Here is a 26,496-nt window from a genome sequence, read left to right on the forward strand (position 1 = left end):
TCGTTGATATTCGCCCATTTAAAATCCAGAACAGTTTACGAACGTAAACGCTCATAGGTTAGCATTCACGAATGCAGACTCTAGTGGATGTTCATGATGATTTATTTATTTTTCAATAAAAAAAATAAGCAAATGAATATTAAATGAACGAACAAAATGTGTATTCATGTTCGTTTATTTATTAAATAAACGAAAATTAACGAACTTTAAACCTTCGGTTCGTTTACAGGTCTAGTTTCAAGTCCAGATGAATTAATTTATTGTTGAATTGGTTTTCTAATATATATATATATATTTTATATAGGAAAAGAAGATGGGAGAATTGACAGGGTATCAGTTGGGGGTTATTGGTGCACTGTTTCTATCAGTGGCATCATCAGTCTCAATTGTCATCTGTAACAAAGCATTGATGAGCAACCTTGGTTTTCCTTTTGGTAAACATTCTATAATATTCTCTTATCTTATTTAACTTGTATGCCAAGTAACCATTATTGGTATCATAAACAAGTTTTATCCACTTTTAGATGGTCAAAATGAGCAAAACATCATTAGTTTTCTTAATGGCTGGTAGATAGGCCATCACTGTCTTTGACAACAACTTGACCAACTAACTTGCTTTCTAATTCTTTGCACTTTAATTTTTTGACATGTAACATTTTCGCTATGTCTCATTTGGTACCAGGAGATTAGAACCATAACATAAAGAATTAATAAATTTTAGTAAAGATGTTTTAAACTAACGAATGCATACTAAAATGTGGTAATTTATATTCATGTGAAGCTACAACATTGACTAGTTGGCATCTGATGGTAACATACTGCACTCTTCACGTGGCACACCGTTTGAATTTCTTTGAGAACAAGAAAATTGATATGAAGACTGTGATCCTATTTGGTATCCTAAATGGTGTTTCTATCGGTTTTCTTAACTTGAGCCTCGGCTTTAACTCCATTGGCTTTTATCAGGTTTGTTAGTTTCAAATCAAATTTATGCGAATGCTTAAAAAGATGCCTCAAATCATAAATGTAACACATTGTAGTTTTGATGTCTTACAGATGACCAAACTCGCAATCATACCTTTCACCGTCTTATTAGAAACTGTTTTCTTGAAAAAACAGTTCAGGTAAAAAAAACATATATTGTATTTATATGTATCTTCGTAAGTATAATTAAAGTTTTCATGATATCAACTAAAAGATGTTTTTGGTCCATAAAATTTGCAGCCAAAAAATAAAGTTATCACTTTTCCTCCTACTTCTTGGAGTTGGTATAGCATCCGTGACCGATCTTCAGCTTAATTTTGTTGGCACGGTCCTCTCAGTTCTAGCTATCGCCACCACCTGTGTTGGTCAAATTGTATCCTTCCGATATATTTAACTAATATTACCAAAATGCTAGAAATTAAATTGAAGTAATATAAAGTCATTCTTAACAAAATGTTGAAATTCAGCTGACTAACACAATTCAAAAGAAACTAAATGTGTCATCAACTCAGTTGCTGTATCAATCAGCACCGTTTCAAGCGGCTATTCTGTTTGTCACCGGCCCGTTAGTGGATCAGTACCTCACAAAGCAAAATGTCTTCGCTTTCAAATATTCGCCTCTTGTTTTGGTACTCATATATTACCGTTATCTTCTTTACTCCCATTTTGATATGTTATAAGTAATTGTGAAGCAATGTATTTATAACGAATGTTGCAGGGATTCATAATCCTGTCGTGTGTGATTGCTGTTTCCGTGAACTTTAGTACATTTTTGGTGATTGGCAAAACATCACCGGTTACATACCAAGTTTTAGGACATCTAAAAACATGTCTTGTTCTTGGATTTGGATATACTTTGTTACATGACCCCTTTACAGAAAAGAACATCATTGGAATACTTGTTGCCATTGTTGGAATGGGCTTGTATTCTTACTTTTGTACCCATGAAAACAAAAAGAAACAAATTATTGATCTTTCTCAAGGTTCTCAGGTATCCTTCACTCTCACTCTATCCCTCACAAATGATTAGAATTTTTTATTAATATTAATATGATTTTTTTTTTATTATTTTTTTTGTTAACAGATTAAAGATAGTAACACACCTCTTTTGGGACATCAAGATAAAGAAAATCATTTTGAGGTGAAAAAGGCAACCAAAGACTCCCTTGTTTAAGCTAAAGCTATTAGTAGGGATGTTAAATGTGTTTATTTTCTTTTTTTCATGTAATTCCATTGGGTATAAATGTATAATGAAATTTTGATTTTTTTTATCTGTATACTTGATTTGTATATAGATGGGTTTGTTTCCAACTACGAGTAGAAATCACGCTTGATTGAATTTGTAACATTCAAGTCTCGGATTAGTATCATATACCATTTGGTGTTTAGAATAATGTGTTCCTTTCAGGCATGTCAAGTTTGTTAAAAGCTCAAATCGATACACGGATGAAACGAGTTGAGTGAGCTGGTTTTGCCTATAAACATGTGTTGTCCCCTTTAAAAATATTATATATGTTTAATATTTCATATAATTTTTTAATCATTATAATGAAAATACTAACACAATAATGACTAAACTTTTTTAAAACAGCATTTTGAAGGGTTGTATGCACTACAAATATGATTGTGGTGATTTGAAATTCACCCAACATGTTTTATGTTATGGAGGGTAATTTAGGTAATTTATAATGAATTATGGGTCTTTTTAGATATGTGTAATTACTGTCAAACCCTATTCATAAAAAAATAAGATATTTTTAAAGTTTATTTTGAAGATCGCTTTAAACTATTTAAAAAATATATATATTTATTTAAGTTTAGTGTACACAAGTTTTTCTTTTAATTGAAATTGAAAACAAGTAAACGACTATTTAATTATTTATTTATGCTATAAGGCATTTCAATGAATAGTAAATGGTAATGTGGACACTTCATATTGAAAAATGTACAGTAAACAACAATCTTTAACGGGTGTTTACTAACTTTACTCTTTTAAAAATTTTATATTATAAAACAAGTGAAAATCACCACATTTAAAGTGGTTGCGGCCCTCAAGTGACAATGGCAATAATGAAGTAGTGGGTGACGGCCCAACGTGGTGGCGGGTGGCATTGAGCGAAACATATGTGAGAGGTGACGGGGCCCTAAATGCCCAATGATAGACCAAGGAGTTTTTTTCACCAGGATAGTTTTTTTCAAAATGCGAATGTCATGTTTTCTTATTACTTGACACATGAATTTACGCACGAAAATTATGATTATAACTGGTAAAACTAAAAGATACAATGAAATTGAACCTTGAGGTAATCATGCGCATAAAAGGGTAATAATGCATCAGTCAATAGTCATTTTAAAGAAGTTGCAAAATGATTTATCCGAATTTGTTACTCAATTCTTTTTTCTTTTTACTTATTTTTTTCAATGCAATATGTATATATTGATCTTTTTCTAATTATATTTAAGAATTTATTGGGGTGGACATTCAAAAATCTTTGGGATACACATGTTACATATAAAAATAAAAATATTGCGGGGTCGGTTGACTCATAGCGGTGGCGATGACAGAAACGTAGGTGTGATAGTTGGCGGTGGCGATCACATTAACATTGGTGGAACTAGCTACCCTCACTAAATTTTTTTTCTCTTTCTAACGTTTTATAAAACAATTATTTTATAGATATTTAACTTATATTTTAGAATCAATCAATGATAGGATGTAAAACGTAAAAACATTAAAACAACCTTGTCATTTTTTTTAATAGTATGTCCATCTCCCGTCCTTTACCTCTCCTCGCTATTGTCCAATACTAAACACTATAATGGTTAATACGGTTTTTAACATATTATTGGTATATAAATGAATTTGTAAGCCTAATCCCGAATTATAAAACTACTTAGGGTGCGTTCGTTTCACAGAATTCGTGATAATTCAAAGGAATTTAGATAAAAATCCCATGACATAGCGTGTTTGTGACATCTGCCCAATCCGACCCGACCCAGGTACCCGTTTTCGAATCCGATTCTTTTTATGATTTAAAATTTGATTCTTAACCTTTGTAAATTTAACATTAAATAAATTATATATATATTTTTTTTATTACTTAATAATAATAATAATAATATTATTAATTTCTTGTCGCCGTCCCGCCTCTTTCTCTTTCTTGTCGCCGTCCCGCCTCTTTCTCTTTCTTGTCGCCGTCCCGCCTCTTTCTCTTTCTTGTCGCCGTCCCGCCTCTTTCTCTCTCTTGTCGCCGTCCCGCCCCTTTCTCTCTCTTGTTGCCGTCCCGCCCCTCTGCTTAACCCTTTCGCCTTGAACCTCTTTTTCTCTTAACTCTTTGCTTGTCCTTTGGTTCTTCCCGCCTAAGGATGTCTGCGCAGCTCCACGCGCCAGACTCCTTACAAGGAAGCCTGCGCGAAGACCAACTGTTCCTGCGATACGCGAGGCGAACTGTTCCCGCAGCGCGCTAAGAATGGTAGTTCTTCCCGCGGCGCGCTAAGGATTGTAGTTCTTCCCGCGACGCGCTAAGGATTTTAATTCTTCCCGCGGCGCGCTAGGGATTGTAGTTCTTCCCGCGGCGCGCGAAGGATTGTTGTTCTTCCCGCGGCGCGCTAAGGATTGTTCTGTCTGCCTTCGCCCTCGCGCGCGCTCGAGTCTTCTCGCGCTAGACCTAAAGTATTTTCTTCAGTGTAGGTCAGCCTGTATGCTTTTGAAATATCTTATCTTTGGTTTGAGCACTGTAGGTCAGTTCCGACATCTGTCCGAAAAGCCACTTTCGGCGCAGCATGCGCACCAATCCTATGGGTTGACTGATAAAGTGACTGACATAATCTTTTGAAATCTTCTTTTGCATGTCTTGAACAGTGTTTTACTCTGACACCTCCCATGCTTTACTTGTAACCTGTCAGCTTTTCCCCATCCCCTGCAGCTGCCACCATATCTTTTGATATCTTTTGCTTTTGTTTTCTTGTATCTTTTGCTGGGTTTGATAAGATCTTTTCCCCTTTTTAAGGGATTGTGTTCCCTTGGGTTTTCCTATAAATTAAGCTATTTTCTTGTTTCTTAACACTACACACACTACACTTAATCTCTCTCCCTTTGCTCTCTGCCCTAGTTCTTCAGCGACGCCAATCCCTCTCCTTGCCTCCGTCTTCTCTTCTGTTCTGCCCAGATCTCGGTAAATCTATATATATAATTCTTTAAAATAATTTGTTTAAGTGACTTACTGCATATATTCAAGACATAAAAACCAATCGTTAAACCAATAACCTCTTATTTATAGGTTAACTTGTGCTTGTTTAAAAGTTGGTTCTTGCATTATCTTTCATCGCACCGTTTACAAGTGAGTAATCTCGTACTTAATCCCCTTTGATTTTTAACGTTTTGGGATGTTCATGTGTTCGTACAACTTGAGTCTTAAACTTGTTTATGAAATTTATGTGCGCAAAACCCCATGTGTTATGGACGTTTACTTGGCTGTTTATTTGTATGTGTGAACCATTAACCGCTTTGTTCGGCCTATTCCGAAGTTTTCATGGATCCATTAGATGAACACGGGAGACCTATCGTTTACGGTTTTCTTGTTTTGTTTACACATGCACGTATGATTATTCGTTTTTGTGCTCAATTGGGAGCACGGATTGAACTATGAGCTATGATCTATTTAGGCTTGATCACAATCTGATTACACCCTATGTTAAACCCCAGTTATGCACATGTTGCGCACAGTGTTTGTTATTATCTATTTATATCTATTAAACTTGATTTCTCACCGACACGCAAGTGTTGACGCTTTATTTTAACACATGTTCAGGTTTGCTGTAGCTGCTTTTGGGAATCTCAAGGACACGTAGGATGTTTTCTTTTTTCTTTGGACCTAGATTAAAATGTAACAAGACAAATTATGTTATTTGAATATTTTAAGTTATTATATGATTTATGTTACTTACGATTTGTGTTCTGCGCGTGCGCAATGAAAATGTATTTATTAAATATTGACACCCAAATAGTGTCACGAGTAATGAAACAATACGTGGCGCCCCGATGTATAATCCGCCATCGGTCGGGGTGTTACAGATTGGTATCAGAGCTCCGTGACTTTAGGATAGGTGGTTAGACGTAACGACCTAGAATACCTAAGAGTCCCCTCTCGCGCATGAGAAATATCTCATGTTTGCGCGCTAATTGTTATTTACTCGATATTTATAAAATATGCTTGCGCGTACGCAGCACATGATTTCATGTTTCATTCGCGATCTTTCGATTTTTACTAAATTTCAAATTTATTTCTTTACTTACATATTCGTTTGTTGTGGGGATTGAAAATCCGAGAAGTCATGGTGGTACATGAATAGTTGATTTTCAATTACCATTAACTTTATGTTTTAAATTGAAGATTTGAAAAGTCATGGTGATACATGAATTGTCAATCTCCAATATTCATTTACTCGATATTTTAAATTGAGAATTCGGAAAGTCATGGTGATGCATGAATTGTCGATTTTCAATTCGAATTCATTACCTGTATTAAGTTTGCATTTAAATTCATATTTTACTTCAAAATTGGATAGCATTTAACTCCGCGAAACAAGCTTTACGACGATATACTTTGCGCTAAAACGATTTCCCATACCAAGATATTAACAAAAACTAAAACTTTTATAGAATGCCTCCGCTATCAGCTCGTCGTCATCAGAGGAGAGAAGCCTCGCGCAGACGAATGCAGCGTCGTTCCCAGGAAATGGCCGCCGCAATAGCCCAAGCCTTAAACCAAAATAATACCAACCCCTCCGGATACAATATTAAATCCTTTAATGCGGGTAATCCTCCGAAATTCACAGGGCTTGAGGGAGCCACCGTAATGCTCCAATGGCTCGAGAAAATTGAGAACACCTTCCTCCATACCCAATGCCCTCCAGACCGACGAACCTTATACGCCTCAAGTGTCCTAGAATCAAGGGCGCTTACTTGGTGGAACGGAGTAGCTCACGCGCGTGGCGCAAAGGCTGCTTCTAGCATGCTCTGGGAGGAATTCAAGGAACTTTTGACTAGAGAATTCTGCCCTCCCAACGAAATAAAGCGCCTTGAGGAGGAATTTTGGAACTTGAAACAGTACAGTGGCGAAGCGCGCGAGTACGCTACGCGCTTCCACGAACTAAGTTTGCTTGTCCCGCACCTAGTTACCCCTTCCCGCCGAGCTATCGAGAAGTTTCTTGGGGGTCTCCCCATGGAAATTCAAGATTCTGTATGGGCTAGGAACCCAGCAACCCTCTCTGACGCCATCGAGTTGGCCGCTGTGCTCAGCGACAACCATGTCAGGGCAGGAACACTGTTCCTGCGGGGAGCCGAAAAGACCAAACTCACCAAGACTGTTCCAGAACCAACAGAAACCAAGCCAGAACCCTCAAACCGTAACAACCTCAAGCGTAAGCGCAGACCCCATCATCAAACCTACGCGCTTACCAACCCGCTCGTTGTCCAGCAACCCGCCTACCAACCTCCAGTATACGCTCCTAACTCACTGTTAACCTACCCAACACCCCCTGTAGTCCATAACTATGCCTTAACCAATCCCGCACTCCCTGCCCCGTCAACTAAGAAACCTTACACAGGAAACCAACCCTTTTGCCCAACCTGTAGACTTCACCATCCAACTCAAGTCCAGTGTCGACAATGTAACCGATGTGGCCGTACTGGTCACACTGCTGAGAACTGTAGAGTCCTTCCCGCCAACCCAATCGCGCAAACACCACCAACTTACCCGCTAAACCCACAACCAACATACCCTAATCCACGACCCAGGTCGTGCTATAACTGCGGTGACCCCAGTCATTTCCGGAACGCGTGCCCGAGACTGCAAGTACAAATTACGCAAGCTAATCCAGTTAACCAAATTTCAAACCAAGTGACGCGCGGACGAACTTTTAATATAACCGCGCACCAAGCGCAAGCGAATAATGACGTGGTTAATGGTACATTTTTACTTAACGGACAATATGCATCTATACTTTTTGATACTGGCGCCGATAGAAGTTTTATTTCTCGCGCATTTAAACAAAAACTTGCGCGACCGCGAGTAAACTTAAACGAAAACTTTTCAGTTGAATTGGCTAATGGTGAAACTATTTTAATAAACTCCGTGATCAAAGATTGCATGCTTAACCTTAATGAACATGATTTTCTAATCGACCTCATTCCCATGCCTCTTGGAAGTTTTGATGTGATTATTGGAATGGACTGGCTCTCGCAAAATCGCGCCGAAGTAATCTGCGCCAAGAAATTGATTCGCATTCCTCGGGAAAATGGTCAAGATCTTCATATCTATGGCGAGAAACCATCTAACGGTCTTAAACTTATGTCATGCTCTGAAGCCCGAAGACTTTTGCGGAAGAAATGTGTCGCGTTCTTAGCTCATGTGGTCAAACCCGATGAAGGAAAGAAGAAACTTTCTGAAATCCCCATCGTGCGTGACTTTCCTGAAGTCTTCCCCGATGATCTTTCTGGGTTACCTCCCGCTCGGGAAGTCGAGTTTCGTGTTGATCTTGTCCCTGGTGCATCCCCCGTAGCCAAATCTCCTTATCGACTTGCACCCGCTGAAATGCAAGAATTAGCAAGTCAACTTCAAGAGCTGACCGATAAAGGATTCATTCGCCCTAGCTCTTCGCCATGGGGTGCTCCGGTGTTGTTCGTTAAAAAGAAAGACGGATCGTTTCGCATGTGTATCGATTACCGCGAGCTGAACAAGCTCACCATTAAGAACCGGTATCCCTTACCACGTATTGACGACCTCTTTGATCAACTCCAAGGTGCCTCTTGTTTCTCCAAAATCGATCTCCGTTCTGGCTATCACCAGTTGCGTATCCGTGAAGAGGATATTCCCAAGACTGCTTTTCGAACCCGCTACGGTCATTTTGAATTCTTGGTCATGCCCTTCGGTTTAACCAACGCACCCGCTGTCTTCATGGATCTAATGAACCGGGTGTGTAGGTCTTTCTTGGACCGATTCGTGATCGTGTTTATCGATGACGTTCTGGTGTATTCCAAAACCAAGGCCGAGCATGAACAACATCTTCAGTTGGTGTTGCAAAAGCTTCGAACCGAACAACTTTATGCCAAACTCTCCAAGTGTGAGTTTTGGTCGGACGAAGTACAGTTTCTTGGTCATGTTGTAAACAAGATGGGTATTCATGTCGACCCATCCAAAATTGAAGCAATCAAGAACTGGATTGCACCGTCCACTCCTACCGAAATCCGTTCCTTTTTGGGCTTAGCTGGTTACTACCGGCGATTCATTTCGAACTTCTCAAAAATCGCCTTGCCTTTAACAGCATTAACGCACAAAGGCAAACCGTATATTTGGGGCTCTATGCAAGAAGAAGCCTTTCAAACGCTCAAGCAATTGTTGTGCGAAGCTCCTGTTCTAGCGTTACCTGAGGGTACTGACGACTTTGTTGTTTATTGTGATGCCTCCAACCAAGGTCTCGGTTGTGTACTTATGCAACGAGGCAAGGTTATCGCTTATGCGTCTAGGCAACTCAAAATTCATGAAAAGAATTATACGACTCACGACCTTGAACTTGGTGCAGTTGTATTTGCCTTAAAAATCTGGAGACACTACCTCTATGGGACTAAGTGTATCATTTACACAGACCATAAAAGCCTTCAGCACATTTTTGATCAAAAGGAACTTAACATGAGACAACGCCGATGGAACGAACTCATCAGCGATTACGATTGTGAGATCCGATATCACCCTGGAAAGGCTAATGTGGTAGCCGATGCGCTCAGCCGCAAACCCAGTCAACTCAACTGTATCTTGCCGCGCACGCAGCTTCACTTTGCGCCGATCCAAAACGATCTTGAATCGCGCATTCGCGACGCTCAGCGCGCATCGATCAGCAAAGGCAACCTACGCGCCGAGTTAGCGTGTGGTGCAGAAGCGCATCTAGTCCCTAACCTGAATGGAGTTCTCTGTTATCTCAATCGCATCTGGATCCCCAATGATGAGAATCTTCGCTCTGTCATACTGAGTGAAGCGCACAAATCTCGGTATTCCGTTCATCCTGGTGCTGACAAAATGTACAAAGATTTGCGCCTTTCTTATTGGTGGCCTGGTATGAAAAAGGATATTGCTGTGTTCGTAGCTAAATGCCTAACTTGTTCTAAGGTAAAAGCTGAACATCAACGCCCATCTGGTTTGCTCGAACAACCTGAAATTCCTACGTGGAAATGGGAAAGTATAGCAATGGACTTTATCACCAAGTTACCCTTGACCGCAAGCAAACATGATAGCATTTGGGTAATAGTGGATCGATTGACCAAGTCTGCCCACTTTCTGCCCATTCGTGAAACCTACCGTGTTGAACAACTTGCGCATCTTTATGTCAAGGAAATTGTCTGCCGTCATGGTACTCCCTTGAGCATCATATCCGATCGCGATGGCCGTTTTATATCTCGCTTTTGGAAATCTCTCCAATCTGCGTTAGGAACTCGCTTGGACATGAGTACTGCATATCATCCTCAGACTGACGGACAGTCTGAGCGAACCATCCAAACCCTTGAGGATATGCTTCGATCTTGTGTTCTTGATTTTGGAGGTAATTGGGATTCACACCTACCTCTGATCGAGTTCTCTTATAATAACAGCTATCATTCCAGCATCGGTATGGCCCCATTTGAAGCACTTTACGGTCGAAAGTGCCGCTCGCCGATTTGTTGGAACGAAGTGGGTGAAGTTCAAATCACAGGACCCGAACTAGTTCAAGAGACAACCGATAAAATCGCCAATATCCGTGATCATCTGCTGACTGCCAGAAGCCGACAGAAGAGTTACGCAGATCGCAGGCGGAAGCCTCTCGAATTTCTAGTTGGTGATCTTGTTCTCCTCAAAGTGTCGCCATGGAAGGGTGTTGTCCGCTTTGGGAAGAAAGGTAAGCTTGCACCTCGTTATGTTGGTCCGTTCAAGATTCTTGCGAGGGTGGGAAAAGTTGCCTACAAACTGGACCTGCCGCCCGCGCTCAGCAATGTGCATCCAACTTTCCATGTATCCAATCTCAAGAAATGTTTAGCTGACGAGAACCTCCACATACCACTTGATGAAGTTCAAGTTGATGAGTCTATGCATTTCGTTGAGAAGCCTGTTGAGATTATGGATCGCGAGGTAAAGCAAACCAAGCGCAGTCGCATCCCTATTGTCAAAGTTCGTTGGCAGTCCAAGCGCGGAGCCGAGTTCACTTGGGAAAGGGAAGATCAGATGAAGATCAAGTACCCACACCTTTTCTCTGCGCAACCTACTTCGAGATAAATTTCGGGACGAAATTTCTTAAAGTAGGGGAGACTGTGACATCTGCCCAATCCGACCCGACCCAGGTACCCGTTTTCAAATCCGATTCTTTTTATGATTTAAAATTTGATTCTTAACCTTTGTAAATTTAACATTAAATAAATTATATATATATATATATTTTTATTACTTAATAATAATAATAATAATAATAATAGTATTAATTTCTTGTCGCCGTCCCGCCTCTTTCTCTTTCTTGTCGCCGTCCCGCCTCTTTCTCTTTCTTGTTGCCATCCCGCCTCTTTCTCTTTCTTGTCGCCGTCCCGCCCCTTTCTCTCTCTTGTTGCCGTCCCGCCTCTCTGCTTAACCCTTTCGCCTTGAACCTCTTTTTCTCTTAACTCTTTGCTTGTCCTTTGGTTCTTCCCGCCTAAGGATGTCTGCGCAGCTCCACGCGCCAGACTCCTTACAAGGAAGCCTGCGCGAAGACCAACTGTTCCTGCGATACGCGAGGCGAACTGTTCCCGCAGCGCGCTAGGAATGGTAGTTCTTCCCGCGGCGCGCTAAGGATTGTAGTTCTTCCCGCGACGCGCTAAGGATTTTAATTCTTCCCGCGGCGCGCTAAGGATTGTAGTTCTTCCCGCGGCGCGCGAAGGATTGTTGTTCTTCCCGCGGCGCGCTAAGGATTGTTCTGTCTGCCTTCGCCCTCGCGCGCGCTCGAGTCTTCTCGCGCTAGACCTAAAGTCTTTTCTTCAGTGTAGGTCAGCCTGTATGCTTTTGAAATATCTTATCTTTGGTTTGAGCACTGTAGGTCAGTTCCGACATCTGTCCGAAAAGCCACTTTCGGCGCAGCATGCGCACCAATCCTATTGGTTGACAGATAAAGTGACTGACATAATCTTTTGAAATCTTCTTTTGCATGTCTTGAACAGTGTTTTACTCTGACACCTCCCATGCTTTACCTGTAACCTGTCAGCTTTTCCCCATCCCCTGCAGCTGCCACCATATCTTTTGATATCTTTTGCTTTTGTTTTCTTGTATCTTTTGCTGGGTTTGATAAGATCTTTTCCCCTTTTTAAGGGATTGTGTTCCCTTGGGTTTTCCTATAAATTAAGCTATTTTCTTGTTTCTTAACACTACACACACTACACTTAATCTCTCTCCCTTTGCTCTCTGCCCTAGTTCTTCAGCGACGCCAATCCCTCTCCTTGCCTCCGTCTTCTCTTCTGTTCTGCCCAGATCTCGGTAAATCTATATATATAATTCTTTAAAATAATTTGTTTAAGTGACTTACTGCATATATTCAAGACATAAAAACCAATCGTTAAACCAATAACCTCTTATTTATAGGTTAACTTGTGCTTGTTTAAAAGTTGGTTCTTGCATTATCTTTCATCGCACCGTTTACAAGTGAGTAATCTCGTACTTAATCCCCTTTGATTTTTAACGTTTTGGGATGTTCATGTGTTCGTACAACTTGAGTCTTAAACTTGTTTATGAAATTTATGTGCGCAAAACCCCATGTGTTATGGACGTTTACTTGGCTGTTTATTTGTATGTGTGAATCATTAACCGCTTTGTTCGGCCTATTCCGAAGTTTTCATGGATCCATTAGATGAACACGGGAGACCTATCGTTTACGGTTTTCTTGTTTTGTTTACACATGCACGTATGATTATTCGTTTTTGTGCTCAATTGGGAGCACGGATTGAACTATGAGCTATGATCTATTTAGGCTTGATCACAATCTGATTACACCCTATGTTAAACCCCAGTTATGCACATGTTGCGCACAGTGTTTGTTATTATCTATTTATATCTATTAAACTTGATTTCTCACCGACACGCAAGTGTTGACGTTTTATTTTAACACATGTTCAGGTTTGCTGTAGCTGCTTTTGGGAATCTCAAGGACACGTAGGATGTTTTCTTTTTTCTTTGGACCTAGATTAAAATGTAACAAGACAAATTATGTTATTTGAATATTTTAAGTTATTATATGATTTATGTTACTTACGATTTGTGTTCTGCGCGTGCGCAATGAAAATGTATTTATTAAATATTGACACCCAAATAGTGTCACGAGTAATGAAACAATACGTGGCGCCCCGATGTATAATCCGCCATCGGTCGGGGTGTTACAGTGTTCGTTTCATTGGAATTGAAATCTTAATTCCATTTTGGTGTGTTCGGTTCAAAGAATTGGAATTGGAATTCAATTCCTTCAAATTCATTTAAATAAAGAAGTTCCAAATCATTCCAAAATATGGAGGAAGTCAAGAAAATTCATAGAAATCTTTTTTCGATTTTTTTAACGAGGACACCGAATAAAACATTTTAGTTTTTTTTTTTACTTTTTAGTTTTTAATCTATATTTTGAGTTACTTTATTATTATCTTTGAATATTTTATTGAAAGATTTTTGATTTTAATAGAAAACCCATAAAAATAATTCAAAAAAAATCATAACGCAAAATATAATATATATATAAAAGACAAAAAAACTAAAACAACTAAAATGTTTTCGCCTTTATCCTCGTTTAAAAAACCGATTTAATTCATTTGTGGTGAGGTGATAGATTTCAATTTATTTGTCAAACTAACACATCAAGAATTGAATTCAATTTCAATTCTTTGCAATTCCAATTTTTATTGGAATGTTTAGATTTCAAATTCAATTTTTTTAAATTCCAAATCTTATGCGAATTCCAATTCCATTCAATTATGTGAAACGAACGCGTCCTTATAAAAACTTTTTTGTGTTGACAATAAATTGGGAGAAATTACGAGTTGGATGGGAATTGGTTGGATGTTGATGGTTGCATGAGCCATATTATATTCTTATGTTGTGGTATTGGCATTGAATGCATTATCAACTCCATCAGCCTAAAATCTTTTCACCCATACCCATCTTAATTCTTAACTACGAACTTTTAATGAACTCAAATAAATTTTGTTAACATTTTATATTTATTTATTTTAATAAAAAAGAAACATGAACATGTTTAAACGAATTAGAAAGAAGTTAAATAAAACTTATTTGATAACTGTTATATTTTATTTATGAGAATATATGGGATATTCAATGGTATTACTTATTAAAGGTTTCTTATTGTTATATCTTTATTTTTTTCCTACAATTTTTAAGGTTATTACTTTTTTTTTTCCTATAAAAGGTTCACAACATATATAACTGGAATCGATTAACCATGACTTTCATTGGGTTACTAATAAGTTAAAATAATGTATCAACTTAAAAGTCAATACATCTTACCACCATTTTACAAAAGTTAGCTAGGTTTTAATTTTAAATAATCTTAGGTGATTTCAATAATTATTCAAATCAATTTTTTTTAAATTAACAAAATTAAAAAAATAAATAATAAAAAGAAAAGATGATGGTAAATACTAAATAGTCACTACAACTAAATGTATACATCAAAAGTGTCTATCAGTCAAATTGAGCATATGATATCATATGTGCAACATTATAAAACAAAAATGATCATACTAGCCGTATGACTTTGTTAGTGGTTACATCAATCATTATGCTTGTGTCGGTAAAACAAATCATATAACTGAATGATGTTTGATTGTAAAACGTGTCTCTCAAAAGAAAAAAACAAAATCAATGTTGTCAAGACACAAAAAACTGACACAATATGGGACTGCCAGCTTGTAACTTGTAAGCCTGATTAATGGCCCCAGGACACAATCACAAGTTATCAATATCATCTCTTGACATCCATGCAACTTGTAGTAATGCCATAATATATTGTTCCTACTGGTTTCTGAACTAAACCAGCTTTCAGTAACTAACTGACAATGGATGCTTTGAGGCAGACTGATGATGAAGAAATAATAATGGAAGGCTGGCTGTATCTCATTGGCTTTAATGCTGTTGGATTCAAATACTCGCGAAAGCTTTACTACGTTCTTCAACATCATCGTTTCATGAGCTTTAGGCATTGCTCCAACAAGGTTTGTTCGTTAGTTCTCAGTTCAATGTTTTTGTTTACTAATTTGGACGTGTGAGTTTCTTCAGTTTTGGTCAGGATTTATAGCAACATACTGATCGATTGTCATCTTGGGTATGAATTTTGGTTCAATTTTTTAAGTAGGGGTGTGCATGGTTGATGGTTTGATTGATTTCTAGGCGCATGATCGATAAGCACTTTATTATTACAAAGAAAATTTTGGAATCGAAAACTCGTTATAACAATACCATACTAATCATATTACAATTAGGAAACCAATCCAACTTGAATTTATTTTGAAAACCATTTAGTTTTAGTTTTCTCGGTTTAGTTTCGATTATGTCGATTTTGCTATATGAGCTTGAAAATTTTGGGCGTTGACCAAAAATAATATATTTGCGCCAAAATCATTTTGTTGATTAATAACTAATTGATTATTATGCATTTGGGCTAGAATGTTGGAGTTATATATTTATTAACTTCTTATAAATTTTAAATTACTTAAAACAAAAAAATTAAAATGAAAATCTATGAATTCGGTTCGGTTCTGTTTGGCTTTCTTAGTTTTTATAGCACCCAATACCAAAACAAAACCCTAAAGTTTGGTTTTTACAAAGACATAAAAACCAAACCATTTGTTTTTTCGGTTTCATGCACACGTGTTAAGTTCTGAAATGATCCGTACAATTTGGTATGTTTTGATTTGAAGAAACCCACTCTACATCCTATGTTGATCGATATAATGAGTTTTAGCATTAGTTTTTTTTGTTAATTTAAAGGCGACTGATGATTGTGCAAAAACACTAGTTGGTTTTTGCTAGTTTTGCGTGTGAATTTTGTACTGTGACATTTTTGTCGGTAACCTATGAAGTCCCAACAAGTTTGTTTGGTAATAGGATATTTCAATTTAGACGCCATTAAGATGAAAAAGTTTAGTGGAAGTTGTCTTATAGTCTTCTAACACGTAAAGCACATAATTAATTTAATTTAATAACTTATAAACATTTGGTTGTTTGTTCTAGGATCCTATTAGAACAACAGTTGTAGATTCCAGCATTCCTGTAACGGACAACGGGAGGAAACTTATTCGAGGAAAGGTATCAAAATGTTCATATATGTTTATAAAATAAAAATCATCTTTTGATAAGCTAAATAAGCATGCCATTAATGTAATGTCTAATACAGGTTCTCTTTGTTTTCACACTTTCTGATACCTCAAACTATGATGCTCATGTTAAGGTACTTTTAATTCTTTCTGCAATATAATGTAAGCTTTATTAATGAAAATGTACTTATGTTAACAGTTGATTGTTACATACCAATTAAATTACATAGTTAGGGGCAAGTTGTCCAGAAGAAGCTGCAAAATGGATCAAATCTTTCGAGGAATCGTCTAAGAAGGTGAAAATTGCTGAGCATTTGAATTTAAAAACCTGCAACCGATTTCTGTTACTGACGACTCAAGTGCTTTGATAAATGTAGGTTAAACGGAATAACGGAATCTATTTGGATTGTCTTAGGTATGAACATCAGTATATAATTTTCTAGGTGCATTTGTGTAATGATCATGACAACACCGAATTACTTTGGAGCAGCTTTCGAATATTAAATGACCAGTTTTTGTGATCTTCAGGTCCACCTGTTCTGATAGAGTGTTTGATAAGAATGATGTTGATGACATCATCTCTTTAACCTCAATTATGGATTCCCGAAATGCTGACATGTCCGAACCATCACAATGGACAATCTTTGGTTGTCACCATGGTAAATATTCAAACTAATGTAACATTCCTCAATATGGCCAAAGTAAATCCTTAAAAGTTTTGTTTTAACATCAGGTATCAGGTTATTTAAACAAGCAAGATATCAAGAAGGCCATAGTAAAGTTAGGATCATGCTTAAATCCAGTTACCCCCCCCCCCCCAACAAACACGCGCAAGCACAAAAGGTCATAATGTTGCATTATCTTTTGTGTTGCAGAGAAAAGGTCATCCTGCATTAGCAGCTGTTAGTGTAGTCGATGAAGCCCCGGAAGTCATTTTTCAGACACTTATGAGTCTTGGTTTCTCAAGATCACAGTAAGTATAAATATTATTTACTTTTCATCTCCCAAAAGATTTATCATTAACATTGTACCATATTGCTATATTGCAGATGGGACTTCTGTTTTCAGAAGGGTAGCGTGATCGAAAACATAGATGACCACACTGATATTATTCACAAGCAACTAAACGATGACTGGTTACCTTGGTATGAATAGCTATAATATTATAGCAACAACATCTATGCTTCCTTGTCTGTGAGTCTATAGATAACACCAATATTCTTGTTGCTGTAAATTTCAGGTCTATGAAACAAAGAGATTTACTATTGCATCGTTATTGGAGGCGGGAAGACAACGGGACATATAGTATGAAATTCTTCGTTTCGACGTCTTCATTTTTTTCACTCATGAATAACACTCATTTTGTTTATTTCATTGCAGTTATTCTTTATCATTCTGTAATTCACAAAAAATGCCCCCCTCAAAAAGGATTTATTCGCGCTTTCCTTAAATGTACGTGTAACATTAAGTATTACATAAACACTGCTTACCTTAAAACTAATTCAATGTTTGGTTCTTTTAAGGTGGAGAGTATGTAATATCTCCCGGGAATCAATATAAACAATCGGTTGTAAGACACATGCTTACTATTAACTGGAAATCCTGGAGGCATACTTTACATAAATCTTCTGATCGATCTCTCACGATTCACTTGCTTGAAAGACTTGCAGGTTGCTTCTTGAGTAATTTATACATATTTTCAATTTCATTTCACTTCCATTTTCAGTATAAATATATACACAATATACATACATTTGTAGCTTTGAGAGAACATTTCAAGGCAACCTCAACCGATTACATATCATCTGAATTTTCTTCACGAGAGTTAAAGAAAGATAGTCTGCTGCATAAGGAAATTAATCTTGTTACAACGGATGACGAGTCGGATTAATTCTTTGACTTCTCAGAACCTTTGTGTGACGACGGGTCAGAAAATAAAGCGGAAGAGAAGCATGAATCTGTATGTAAATTAACATTAGATACTCGATCAACATGTGCTGCAATGCAGAATGAATGTTGTCAAGACGTAGAGATGGTAGTGTGGGACCAACATGTCTCGTATAACTACACAATCAATCTTCCGGAAGATCAAACCGGTAATCTGCCCCACAGTTGGTCAACACCAGAACCGTCTTTGTTTCAAATTCGGGGAGGAACGTTTTTGGATGACCATAAGAAGGTTAAATTATGTTACAGTCGTCTCATGTTATATTAATGTTATTTAACAATAATCATGCATTTGAGTTCAAGATGTTAGTTGTCAACTTATCATGTAAATGCTGCAGATTACAGCAGAAAGTATATTGCTGCAAACCGTTGTAGTTGACTTACTGAAATCAGATAAACGAGAAGATCATCTTGCTAATCGACCCGGGAATATTGTTCAGGTTGGTCTTTTTATTATATTACAGTTTCTCTTAAATAGATTGAATTCACAAGAATTATGCTGCAGAAATATGCAGCCGATGGCCACCCAGAATTCTTCATTATCCTTAACTTCCAGGTAGTTAAACTATGTTAATTATATGGTTTATAATTTAATATAAACTATGTTAATTATATGGTTTATAATTTAATATAAACTATGTTTTAAAAATATAATAATATGATGAATGTTATTAATCAGATCCCAAGTTCAACAAATTATAATCTAGTTTTTTATTATACAACGCGTACCCCTATCAAAGATATACCCTTGCTAGAGAGATTTATAGAAGGAGATGATGCATTTAGGAATTCAAGATTTAAGTTCATCCCTCATGTAACAAAGGTGAGTGGACCTCATAATATTATTATATGGTTATGTTAGAAAAATGGATTAAACAAACACATGTGCAAATTCCTTTTCAGGGACCATGGATTCTCAGACAGACTATTCGAAGACCGGCTTTGATTGGTAATATGCTTAAAATCAACTACATACATGGACAAAACTATTTGGAGGTAATTAAATTAGAAAACAAACTCTATAGTTATGTTTTATTATCCTTAACACCTAACCACATGAAAGTTGTTACAGATGGACATAGATGTTGGTTCATCAGCATGTGCAAGGGGGGTGGCTGGCAAGACTTTCGGTTGCTTCAGTAATTTGATAATCGAGAGCGCGTTTGTTATACAGGTATGAATAGCTTAATAGAAAATTTATAACCAAACTCATTAATAATATGTGATTCTTGTTTATTATTCGTAAATTGTACAGGCAAGCACACGAGACGAGCTACCAGAACGTTTACTTGGAGCATGTCGTATAAACAATCTTGATGTCTCTAAAGCTGTTTGGGCAAACACATGATCATCTAAACTATCAAACTTCTTTAACCCTCAACCGAAATGGTGTGTTGATAATGCATACATGATTAACAGTTATCAGGTTCCAAACTGAAAGATGGTTATTAAAACTACACTTGGTTTTTTAAAAGTTAAAACAGATAAATATATAATTTGATGTTGGTGTGTTTGTAGCAAGATGTTCTTGTATAGAGCATGTGTGAATGGCTCTTTTGTTTTTTGCACCACTGCCCTATCAAAAGTTCATATCTGTTGAGCCTAATTATTAGTTATGATGGCTGTGAGTCTGCTCATACATTCATATAAGTTTCTGAAAAACACCCAATTTGCTTCACTCTTTAACCATCTTTTTATCACTAGATTTTAATGGTTTTAACTTGGAATAGAGAATACCGGTATTGAGCTCATCTATCCCTTAACAGATAAATTTAGGGCCTACACAAACTATTAATAATTATCACTTCTATTATAAAACTTGTTAACTTAAAATGAATCCAAATGAGTGAACACTCAACTCACAACTAATGTGTGTTGCCACCACCTGGGGGTCGACGCCACTACCACTACCCTCTCCCATAGTGCCCCTTTCACTATTGTCACTGGCGGACCTACATTATAAGTGTAGGGGGGCTGCCGTACCCTGTAATAAAATTTTCTAAAAGGTATATATATGTTAAAATCCCGTCCAATCCTTATAAAATTTTGATACTGACCCTCTTCCGACCCCTGTGAAATTTTTTTCTGAATCCGCCCCATCATCATATTCGTTGCCATATCCACCATCACCTCCACGACCAATCAACCATCACCTCACCTCAGGCGCCACTATCGTATCCACCACCTCCACCGTCACTTAATACACTTTCCTCGTCGCCGCCGCCGCCTCCATTATAATATTGTGTTTCTATTATGCTTAAGCCCATTTTTAACCCAAACCAAATTGATACTCCATTTGAACGTGAACTCATTAACATCTACCCACTTCGAGTCTTATAACCCAATTCAGACCCAACCCAAGGGACTTAATAAATAGATGGAAAGATATAAAATATATTTTCACCAAATAGATACTTTCTCAACTGGAGCATCTTGTTGAAGTTGAGTAAATGCATAGCAACAGTCTGACAGTTACTTGTATTCTGAGAACTGTACCTTGATCTTGATTTTTGAATAATCATTTCTGTTGACTTGTGAAATACATCAACTGCAGGAGTGGTGGCTTTACTTGTTCGCATTCTTACTCTTCTTCATTTCACTTTAGTACTTTACTATATATAATATATAAGATAATTATCTGCAAATATTTTTTACATATGTTATTCTGTAACCATAACGAACTTTACCGATACCGACTTAATTCGCATCGTGTTTTGACATTATAAATATGTTTTTTTATCGTAAGCTATACAAGTGTCATTACTCTTATGTACGCTTACTAATATATTTTTTACGTTTAGTGTCGGTACCGTAACAAACCTATAAGTTATATGTGTGTTGATTTGATACTATGACCAGCGTTTTAACAAACCTAACCTTGATTTAGTGTTTATGCGTAACAAATCTAACCGATACCGACCAAATTAGTGTCATCACGGCTTTTGTTACCTTCTCAATATTAAAATAAAGAAAAAGAAAAAAAAGTAAACAATACTAAAAGTAAAAGTCAAAGTATAACTATGATTATTAAGATATTTTATTAAATATTCAAAAACTAATTAATGTTATTATTAATCTCGTATCGAATCAGATGTTGTATTGGCACATGCTCAAACACATGATACTATAGATCACGCGAATATCATTAATATTTTTTTTTTTCTAAAAGCAATACTTATTATTATTATAACTACAATTATTATTATAAAAAAAAACTTATGGTATAACAATAATAATAGTGTGCAATGTGGGGTGTCGGTGTATGACAAGCAAGTTGCGACCGATCCATGGAGTGGGGGCGTTGCATTGCATAACATGTGAGGTGGGACATGGTTTTGTTGTAATGTAATGTATTGTAATTAATCACTTCACATTTACTCTCTTTAATTTAATTTAATCACCTGCATCCTACCCCACCACATGGTCCCATGCACCATCACCCCCCCCCCCCCCCCTTTATTAACTCCATTTTTCTATTTCTAATTTCTAATTTCCCCATTTTCTCTTTGCCCTAAAATAAAAGTCACTTACCTCTTCAATTCGATTCATTAAATTGGTTTCTGTCTGTTCGATAGTAACCAGATTCTCCATGGACTCACAGGTCAGTTAATTCGTTCTTTATTCTATCAGATTCAGATTCAGGTTTCGATTTAGTATCGAATTTGTCGTGTTTGGTTGATTGGAAAGTGGGGTTGTTTCTGTTAAGGTTAAGGTTTTGGTTTCCTTGGTTTCTCCGACGGTGGTCTGAGATGTCGTGTTTTTTAGGGTAAGTTTGATGTGTCGTTACGACGTCGTTTTTGCTTTTTTAAGAATAAAGTTGGGTAGGTTCGGTTAAAGTAACACGCATAGGAGTGTTGTATTGCATTTCTTTTTACTTTTTAATTATTTTTATTTTAAAGTAAATGGTTTTAACTTTTAAGGGAGTAATTGTGTGAAAATAATTTTGTTTAATTATTTAATGGTAGCGAAAAAAATGTATGTATAGGGTGAGTTACTAAAGACATGGTTTTAGAAAACCATAGGCTGTGGGTATTATTATTATTATTATTATTATTCCTATGGGGTAGAGGTAAGGCTGCCTACATCTTACCCTCCTCAGACCCTACCATAGCTTTGCTATTGGTGGGATATACTGAGTACGATGATGATGATGATTATTATTATTATTATTTAAAATGGGTTATTATACTGTATAATGTGTTACCCGAGGTGGGCGCACCATGTAAGAATGAGTGTAGTGGGGCGACATGGGCGATGAGATGGAGGAACACCGCCTCCGGCGATAAGAGGGGCGACAGAAAGGGGGGGGGGCATATTTGTCACCGGATTTGAGTTTGAAAATAATAATATGTTGATATATACAGCACTACACTCCTAAAACAAAAATTTCTTCTTTGTTGACTAGGTGTTACATGTCACTTATCCCACCAATTTGTAGACCCTCACTATACATAGTCTAAGGCGTTAGAAACGTATACTAACAGTATAAAATGTAATTAATACATGGTGTAGATTGGTTGACGTGATAATTACACTTTTTTAAAGGTACTTTCTTTTTGAAAAATATATATATTAAAGATTATTTAAATCATTCAGTAAAACTTACGTCAGTTTAAGAAATGGTAAATTGGATTTTTATAATTTTAACTATGACAAACTAGCTGACAATAATTCATATCGAGATATGACTAATCACATTTTCGCTGAGAATGAAAATCAAGTAATTGCGTTTGCCCCTACTCAAAATAATCCAACGCTAATTTCGTTAATTGTTGTATTAGTGTATATGTATCAAGGTGTAATGTTGTGTTTAGTCTAGCAAATTGCTAGTCTAGATTGTTTAATCTCATCAACAAAATTAGCCGTTCAAAAAAAAGCTAATTTAGATAAGAGTCAATAAAATATTCATTTATGAAACTTGATGACATTACTATTATAATTTTATCAATATACTCAACATGTATATCATGATATTGGATTACTAAAATCTAATTTACCAAAGAAAGTGAAACTACTACTATTTGACAAAGGACCGCTTTTGCTATTTTACTCTTTTATTCCTTTCCAATTTAATGAAGAAACCTACACTGGAATAGTTAAATGTAATTATTTCTTTTTTTAAAGTGTCAAAATATCGTAGCTTTTAATTTCAAATAAAAAACCATTTTGGAGTTATAACTTATAACTCCTCGGACATAAATATTAAATTAACACATAGCAATAAATAGTTTGATTTCATTCCATCCTTTTATTAAGTCGGTCAATATTGTAACATTAAAATTGATTTCGAATATCTTCTCTTGTGCATGCTCAAAACTATTAATATTAAACATCATTAAAAATTAAAAATATTCATTAACTTAAGTTGTAACTCACGAGCTTGTCTTGTCCCACGACACATTGTGCTTGCACGAACTTAACCAAAAGGTAACTTTGTCACATATTTTGTTTCTTCTTATAAGAAACATTAAGTTAATTATATGTTACGTTAATCGTATATCCGATTGAATTCTCCTTGCAGGATAACAGAATGTGTAAAACCGAGCCTGCTTTTTCCACCGTTGATTATAACACTCACCGCGCAAACGATGAGGATTGTTTCGGTAATAATGCTCACCGAGCCAACGATGAGGATTGTTTCGGTGATATTCTTAATATGCTTGATTTCCCAATGGAGAGTCTTGAAGGAGATGGTTTTGCTGAAGATTGGGCCTCTAAACTCGGGCCTATACCAACTGAGGTTTTCAAAGAGGTTATCCCGCCACCGGCTTCTCAAGTCGTTGGCGCCGATAACTTTGGCTCTTACGCGGATCCACCGTTCCACCACCCTGTGCTTGTAAGTATTAGGGGTGCAAATGAACTGAGCCGAGCCTGAGCTCGACAAGGATCAAGAGGCTCGTTTAACTTATACAGAGCTCGAGCTCGGCTCGTTTCGAGCTTTATTTTCAAAGCTTGAGCTCGGCTCGTTAGTAGATTTTCAAGCTCGAGCTCGGCTCGGTCAATTTATTTTTGTATAGTTATAATATTTTATGTATTTTTTTCGATTATAATTGTATGTATAAAATAATGTATATTATCATCATCATCATCATCATCATTGTACTCAGTATATCCCACCAATAGCAAAGCTATGGTAGGGTCTGAGGAGGGTAAGATGTAGACAGCCTTACCTCTACCCCGTAGGAATAGAGAGGCTGCTTCCGGTGAGACCCCCAGCTCGATGGTAGTTTTGCATCAAGCCTTGGACATAAGGCACATAACACTCAACCATTGGGACACCGGCCGATTGGTGCATGTACCCTTGTCTTTTGGCTATCAACGCTACCATATGATGCCTGATTAACCTTCCGCCACTTTTAACGTTATTTTCACGAGATTAGTAAAATAACGTCAAAATTAGTGCAATTTAACTTTAGCCCACCTGAGGGTTCACACATATACACATTATATGCGCGCACCCAAGCAGGGCATGAATGTATATTATATAGTTATGTTTATTTATTTTTTCATAACATTATATAAATTAATTAATTATTATTAAATATATATTTTATAAATTATATAAATTACAGGCTTGTTTAGGCTCGCGAGCCGGTTCGAGCTCGATAAGTGAAGCTCGGGCTCGAGCTCGTTTATTAAACGAGCTTACTTTTAGGCCCAAGCTTGGGCTCGAGCTCGGTTCGATCGAGCTTTTTAACGAGCCGATCTCGAGTAGCTCGGCTCGCACCCCTAGTAAGTATCTTGCTTCCCTCCAAAATCACATTCTCATGTACAGTAGTTATATATTACTTTTGTTCTTTGACAGAATAACAAAACTTGTCAAGAACAGTATCACAATGCCATGATTTCTCAGCGAAGACAGCAGCCGGCTTATGTTGAAAATAGTAAGCTATATCCTTTACAAGTGCCCTTCGAGGCACCGAGTCCAAACTCGGTCCTCGAAAGCCGCTCCTCGAGCTCAAACAATAAAGGCGTCTCGTTTGGAACCGAGATCTCGATTCCTGTTAGGTCCCGAAACAAACGTATGAGACCAACCACCAACCCGTGGTTAATGTCTCATTTCATGGGACATCCAAACAAAGGCAAAAAGATTCATGTGGAAACAAAACGATCGGTTGAGGTACCGGGGATTAAGAAATGCGCCCACTGCGAGATTACCAAAACGCCACAATGGAGGGAAGGCCCCATGGGCCCAAAAACGCTTTGTAATGCGTGTGGGGTCCGGTATCGGTCTGGGCGGCTTTACCCTGAGTACCGGCCGGCTTTAAGTCCGACTTTTGTTCCGTCTCTGCACTCGAATTCTCACAGGAAGGTGATAGAGATGAGGCAAAAGGCGGTTATGTAAGCAAGCAAGCATGCATGCATCTAATGGAAACAGGTAAGGTGGTTTTTAATGTTTGTTCTGTTTTGTTTAAAATTTTTGAGTTAAATGGATAACGTTTGTGTATAAAGATGAAAGGGAAACAAGGACCCATTTGAGGGTGATTAGTATTTAGGGTTTAAATTTAGCATGGTGTTTGGAGGTAAAATAGGTTGTTACATTTTTGAGTTACTAGGAGTAGTTATGTAACATGTAAAGTATATTTGGACTATTTACATTTGTGTCCTAGAAGACATTTTTCCTATATTAGAGTCTCCTTTTTGAGTTTGTTAAATATTGAAATATGAACAACCGAGCTGGTTGTAATAAGCGTTCGGCCCGTGCTCCTCTCTCAAACCGGAACAACTCTGAACGTTACGGAAGAAATCCAAGGATTGTAAAAAGGTTTCTTGCCCCCATTTGGACCCTTTAGGCATTTTTAGCCACTTAGCCTACAAGGAAAAGCATGTAAGCTAATGGATTGGCAACATAAATATTAGTGTATAATAAGATTGCAAAATTTCAATGGAAGAAGAAGAAGGATTCAGGTTAAAGTTAACCTTGGAACTTATTTATAAAGGGTTATGATATTCCTACACCATCTCCCAAAACTCACGGACCCTAAATACGATCATATAGGAGTTATACGATCGTATAGACCCCACATGACAAAAGTATACGAAAGTACACTGAGCGTGTAGTCGTATGAAGTTTGACCGGAAGTCATACGATACTATAACTCTCATACGAGCGTATGAAAAAAAAACAGAATTGCTTGACCGGATGTGTTTAGATTTGTGATAGTGTACGGATGTTGTTGCTAAAGGAAATATGATATAGTATTCTG

At 37.1% G+C, this 26,496-nt stretch overlaps 2 protein-coding genes and 1 pseudogene across 3 annotated transcripts; all 3 read left to right on the forward strand.

The window, feature by feature from the left end:
• The first annotated feature begins 281 nt into the window (after window positions 1-281).
• LOC143633489 (UDP-xylose transporter 1-like) lies at window positions 282-2,219 on the forward strand. The gene is made up of 7 exons (XM_077101786.1): window positions 282-434; window positions 782-966; window positions 1,057-1,124; window positions 1,225-1,357; window positions 1,452-1,613; window positions 1,703-1,975; window positions 2,069-2,219. The coding sequence occupies exons 1-7, from the start codon at window positions 314-316 to the stop codon at window positions 2,156-2,158; spliced, it is 1,032 nt and encodes a 343-aa protein (XP_076957901.1). The 5' UTR covers window positions 282-313; the 3' UTR covers window positions 2,159-2,219.
• Window positions 2,220-15,031: 12,812 nt separating this feature from the next.
• On the forward strand, window positions 15,032-19,875 carry LOC143633491 (protein ENHANCED DISEASE RESISTANCE 2-like; annotated as a pseudogene). Its single transcript, XR_013153680.1, has 19 exons — window positions 15,032-15,241; window positions 16,260-16,334; window positions 16,423-16,476; window positions 16,573-16,638; window positions 16,720-16,757; window positions 16,871-17,001; window positions 17,076-17,122; window positions 17,218-17,315; window positions 17,392-17,487; window positions 17,583-17,647; window positions 17,723-17,794; window positions 17,866-18,012; window positions 18,103-18,521; window positions 18,628-18,729; window positions 18,795-18,845; window positions 18,969-19,112; window positions 19,193-19,285; window positions 19,362-19,463; window positions 19,545-19,875. The product of XR_013153680.1 is annotated as a protein ENHANCED DISEASE RESISTANCE 2-like (transcript).
• Window positions 19,876-21,783: 1,908 nt separating this feature from the next.
• Window positions 21,784-25,901, forward strand: LOC143633492 (GATA transcription factor 11-like). Its single transcript, XM_077101787.1, has 3 exons — window positions 21,784-21,890; window positions 23,811-24,125; window positions 25,095-25,901. Exons 1-3 carry the CDS (start codon window positions 21,879-21,881, stop codon window positions 25,632-25,634), a joined length of 867 nt encoding a protein of 288 aa, XP_076957902.1. The 5' UTR covers window positions 21,784-21,878; the 3' UTR covers window positions 25,635-25,901.
• The last annotated feature ends 595 nt before the right edge of the window (window positions 25,902-26,496 follow it).

The sequence above is a fragment of the Bidens hawaiensis genome, unplaced genomic scaffold (genome assembly GCF_021521415.1).
Source record: "Bidens hawaiensis isolate Kalapana, Puna unplaced genomic scaffold, B.hawaiensis_p1.1 tig00006749_1, whole genome shotgun sequence".
Taxonomy (NCBI): domain Eukaryota; kingdom Viridiplantae; phylum Streptophyta; class Magnoliopsida; order Asterales; family Asteraceae; genus Bidens; species Bidens hawaiensis.

Coding starts and splice junctions, on each gene's coding strand:
- LOC143633492 (XM_077101787.1), top strand. Junction 24,126..25,094: donor CGTTCCACCACCCTGTGCTT/GTAAGTATTAGG, acceptor GTTCTTTGACAG/AATAACAAAACTTGTCAAGA.
- LOC143633489 (XM_077101786.1), top strand. CDS start 314: ATGGGAGAATTGACAGGGTATCAGTTGGGGGTTATTGGTGCACTGTTT. Junction 435..781: donor CAACCTTGGTTTTCCTTTTG/GTAAACATTCTA, acceptor ATTCATGTGAAG/CTACAACATTGACTAGTTGG. Junction 1,614..1,702: donor AATATTCGCCTCTTGTTTTG/GTACTCATATAT, acceptor CGAATGTTGCAG/GGATTCATAATCCTGTCGTG.